This window comes from Acyrthosiphon pisum, chromosome X (assembly GCF_005508785.2).
Source record: "Acyrthosiphon pisum isolate AL4f chromosome X, pea_aphid_22Mar2018_4r6ur, whole genome shotgun sequence".
Classification (NCBI taxonomy): Eukaryota; Metazoa; Arthropoda; class Insecta; order Hemiptera; family Aphididae; genus Acyrthosiphon; species Acyrthosiphon pisum.
Window position 1 is genome coordinate 113933020 of NC_042493.1, and position 5528 is coordinate 113938547.

General features: G+C 29.5%; 1 protein-coding gene across 1 annotated transcript; it reads left to right on the forward strand.

The window, feature by feature from the left end:
• Positions 1 to 208: 208 nt before the first annotated feature.
• Positions 209 to 5220, forward strand: LOC115033224 (ATP-dependent DNA helicase Q5-like). Its single transcript, XM_029485424.1, has 5 exons — positions 209 to 353; positions 4385 to 4509; positions 4585 to 4761; positions 4850 to 5032; positions 5101 to 5220. Exons 1-5 carry the CDS (start codon positions 209 to 211, stop codon positions 5218 to 5220), a joined length of 750 nt encoding a protein of 249 aa, XP_029341284.1.
• The last annotated feature ends 308 nt before the right edge of the window (positions 5221 to 5528 follow it).

A 5528-nucleotide genomic window follows, 5' to 3' on the forward strand; every position in this document is an offset into this window, starting at 1 on the left:
ATCATTTTATCAATGTTATCATATTATTTTGTTTATAGCAAAAAATGGGCCAGTAGGTACATCCAATTTTATATTATATGGGTCTGAAAATTGTTTCGTGCCAAGTTTCATTCGATAATATAAAACGTTGTTTCATTGGTCGTATTTACAAATCACTACCACGATTGGGTATAATTAATTTTAATAATAATTATAACGCAGGTATAAGATGACAGAGGTTAACATAAACTACGACAACATCCCTAAAAGTGCGCCTGAAGATTCAATTTTGAACGCGTTGCTGGAGGACTACTTCAGTTACAAGCATTTTAAAAGCAAAACCCAAAGAAATGCTATTGTCAAAATATTGAAAAGTAAATACCTACAATATATATTTAAATACAAAATATAAGGCATCCGTTCCATTAGATTTCAATTGTATATTTAATTTTCGGTATGTATGTTAGGTAGGTACCTACATATACATAATTATGATTTAGAATAGCTCGTTCTCCCGAAAAAACTCCGAATAGAGCAATACAATTATGTACAATAGAGGAGATGTGAGCCGTGGGGAACCTCTAGTTCAGGGATGGCACAAGAAAAAATTTTGAGGGCACGCTGAAAATCAAAATATTTATATTATAGGTATATACCTATAATATTATATTATATAACTATTATTTTTATTTTCAATGTTAGTAATTTTTCAATATCGTTGACGTCTTTCAGAAAAGATTAAAAAAATTAAAACTTAATGACGAATTATTTTTTTCTTACAATATTTCATGTAACATTTTTCATAATATAATGGCAATCTCGAATAAAACGTAATTTTTGGCACGTAACGTCGAAACAATTTGCCATCCCTGCTCTAGTAAATATACTTTTCACACTGTAAATAGCAATCAGTGTTGTGCATTATAGGTATAGATAAAAATGTTTATCTTTTTATTTTATCAAGATAACATAAATAGACAGTTAATTTTTATATCAAGAAAAATAAAACAGTTATCTGATTACCTGCAGAGCATTAAATTACATTGTTATTCATTTCACTTGATTTTTCACGGTTTTCTATAATTTTTAATACTTAATTGAAATTTAAAGTAAAGCATCAAATGCAACAATTAGGTCAAAAGGCATCATTCGAACTGCATAATAATTTTCAATTTTTAATTTTAAAAACCAAACAAAATAAATTGTCAATTTTTTTAGATTTAATTATCTTCATTGATTATTATGTTCGTATTGCAATAAATCAATTTTGTCAAAAAAAGTTATTAATTCATTAAACAATACAATTAAGTGTCTAGATAATTTAAAATGTCCAATGTTAATAATAACGTTCCCTTTTTTCTATCCAAAATTATTAATTTAATGTATACTGTAGGTATTCATATGATAAACTATATAAAATATAAAATTCTAAATGTGTTTACGGGTACCTAGTAAAAGCTAAGCAAAAGCGCCGTAAAAAGCAATTTATTAGTTTTGAAAAAAATGCAGTTTTGTATTTTTCCTTTAGTATACCTTTATTATTTGTTAGTCTATTTGATTTAGTATAAAACATATCCACCCTTATAGTTTTTTTGACGAGGAATGCAAGGATATAATAATTTAATAGTATTATTCGCTCATAATACGAATAAAAGTTACTTTTATGCAGTGGCGTATTTAGTATTTTGTATAGGGGTGGATGACAAGAATTTTAGCTTACAGATTACGATGTAATAATTATAATATAATAATAGACATGTATTTATAGAGCCATGGGGACGGATTTGTCCCCATATCTGCCCCCGTAAATACGCCCCTGCATTTATGTTATAACTTACCTAGCAATAAAGCTGTTAATACTCCTATAATGGATAAACACCGTGAATACATTTTACGAAACTCGGGTAGAGCATGGAAATTTTGGATATGGGAAAACGCCGTATAATATATAATAATTGGCGTTTATATAATATACTAGCTGATCCCGTGCACTTCGTTTCCCGGGAACCAATAATTATTATTATAATAGCTTCAAAACCCTTGGCAACCATTTATAAACAAAAATGTCCATCGGAAATCTCAAAATTCCTGTTTGAGCACCTCCCGGGGTTGGTCCTCTCGCTTTTTAAATTAGCCTATATTTTGAAAAGAGGTCTAATCTATATATACATGTATACACAAATATATCTCATCCCGTGCATTTCGTTGCCCATTAAAAATACCAACGATATATGAATAATCTGTTTTTTTATAATATAACGGTTACCATAACAACAATTTTAAACCAATAATTTTTATTATAATTGCTTAATAAACAAAAATGTCCATATGAAATATCAAAATCCCTGTTTGAGCACCTCCCGGGGTTGGTTCTCTCCCTTTTTAAATTAGCCTATCTTCTGCTCAGAGGTATAATCTATCTATGTATATAAAAATATCTTATCCCATTCACTTCGTTGCCCATTAAAATTGCCAACTCTATATGAATAATATGTTTTACATATCACCATGGCAACCATTTAAATGCAAAACATTCCATCGGAAATCTCAAAATAATATATAAATGGTTGCCATGGTAACATGGACACACACACTGACACACATACATTCATTTATATATATAAAGATTTATACGGCGTTAATGCTTAGTAAGTGTAAGATGCAACGTTCTTACTTAATACCTATACTTCTAATTTTTTTTTTGTTACCTACGGCGTTTTAAAATTTAAATTAAATGATTTTATTTCCTATTCAATGTAATTTCATTGGTATTTTATCTACATTTATACTGTAAAACTGATAAACCTATCAGACGCCGTAACTAACTCATTTTTTTTTCGAGTTACGGTACCTACTTTTGCTTAGCACGGCAGTGTAGGTATAGTGTACATTATAATTTAGTTTACAAAATCTAAAGCTGTATAATAATCTGTTTTTTATCTAGATGAAAATGAGGTAATCTTATCTTTCGTCTAGATAATTTTTTATTTAATTTTCTGTTACCTTATCTAGAAAGTTAAAATACTAGAAAATTAAAAGCGTTTTGTAGTAAATCAAAATTTTCTTACGTTATAACTTCAAAACTTCTTTAGGTTATAACTTCAATACTAAGTTCGGTCGACACATTCTGATTGCACCATCGTTCTTAACTCGTTGATATATCAAGTATAATTAAAAAAAAAAATTATAAACAAAAGCGGGTAAGTGGATGTCGGTCTGCTGTACCTACAGTAGATTACATGTGGGTCACTGTTATAGATGGTATTGGATTTGAATTCACTGATATAATATCACTGTATACGAAAAACGATTCTGAGTGGAGACTGTTTGTCAGTCTTAAGTATTTTATATTATGCTTATATTGTTATTACTAATTTTTAATACGATAGCCGGTAATTTATATTAATATTAAAAAATTACAAAAAAATAATTAAAATGGTTATTTGGTAAAATGCCACAACTAGATTCACTTTTCCATCGTACAAGATACTGAATTGAAAATCGAAGTATTATTTCGACTACTTATCGTGTACACAGACCCTAAAAATAAAAGTAAAAATAATAAAACACACATCATTGTAAAACCAATACATTCATCGCTCCGCTCGTAATCTAAAATTGCAAAAAAAAAGTGTGTCCGGTGAAATAACAAAGTTCTTAATGTGGACCACGAATAATTATAAAATCAATCTTGGTATTTTGGTAATTCAATAAATCGTCTGTATTCTGTAATAGCCAATATGAAATAACTAGGTACCAAGATGTTCGAGATTCCAGTGTATATTTTTACCTATCTATGTAAAAAATGTAACAAATTTATCTGGACGTTTTGGGAAAGAAATATTATAGTAACGATTTTCAGAATAAGAATTCATAGCAATATTTACCTAAAGTTTCAGATTGCATTCAATCAATTAGGTAATTACATTTGGACACTTAAACATGGGCCACTATACTAATGGATATATCGACATTGCGTTTGACACATTATGTAGGTACTTTAATTAAAATGTATAATGTGGCAATAAAAAAAAGATTCATGATGTATCACACACGAAAACAATTTGTCGGGGTTCCATATTATCTGTATAGGTCAGACTATTAATTATAACAATAAATAAATATGTTATAACTTATAAGCAATTTGTCATCCGCTCACCGTTCTGTTCCCTTTACGTTTATGTATTCTTGATAGATACCTATATAATCATGTGCGTGCAGTGGCGTAGCCAGGCCTTAGAATTTTATCAAGATTAATAAAAAAAAATAAAAGACATATTGTATTTGTATACTTACCCTCCCCCCTCCACAATACAAAATTCCTGGCCACTGTTTACGTGTGTAATATGCGTAGTACCTACCCATAATAATTATTAAATATTTAATACAATGTTGTGTTTTAAAGGAGAATCTGACGTGATTGTTTCGTTGCCAAAGGGACATGGAAGGACTACATGCTTTCAACTTCCTATAGTAATAAGCTCTCAAAAGGTGGCAATAGTTGTTGTTGGTGTATCGTCACGGATTGAAGTAGGAGCATTCACTTTTGATAAACACAAAAAATTACAAGTTAAAAACATTTTTAAAAAGTTGTTATTTCCGTAGAAGCAAATATCCCGTTTGAATCGTACAGATGTTTACGCAGAACACATTCATGTTGGGATGTCTTCGGAAGAATATGATGATATAAAAACCACTATAAATGATTTATCCAATATAAGAAGTACTCTAAACAGCATACTGTATGTGACGCCCGATGTAGTCCCTACTGCTAACTTCCACGTCAGTATATTGAATATCATATACCTAATATCAAATCATCTATGGTTTCAACTAACATTTTATATTGTATTTGTATCATTCTTTGCAGAACTTGTTGCACCATTTAAACGACAGAAATAGTTTAGGGTATATAGTCGTTGACTTATCGTATTGTGAAAATGACTGGTTAACAGGCCTAACAGAGGATCGTTACGCATTAGATTTAGGTGCACTCAGAGACGAATTCATGGATACATCTTGGGTTGTCACAACCGAAAAAGCCAGACCTGAAGTAAATATTAATAAAACAACCATATAAGTTTTAAGAATTTTAAATAATTTTTTTTGTTTTATGATTAGTTTATCGATCACATCAAATCTACACTGCGTCTTAGAACTCGAAGGGCTGATATCCCCAGGGATGCCATACCTTGGTTTTCTATGGATATTGAAGCTGATGATGTACTACTCGACCGTTGACCGACAAATGTAGTTACGATTTTGATTAGGTAGTTTAAGAAATATTTCCTGAATGAAGTATAATTGTTGAGAATTAATTAAAATTTAAACTCAATTTTATTTAACTACATTTTGTGATAATATATACCAAATATATACACCTATAGGTATTTCAAATGTAAATAAATCTCTCAATCAACTTTTTTGACCGACTAAATCATACAAAAGTGCGCAATATTTCAAACTATGTGACAATATTACTTGCTCATCAAAAATGGACTATTTTCAATATAAGTATTGACAATTTCATTTTTTTTCATATTGATATT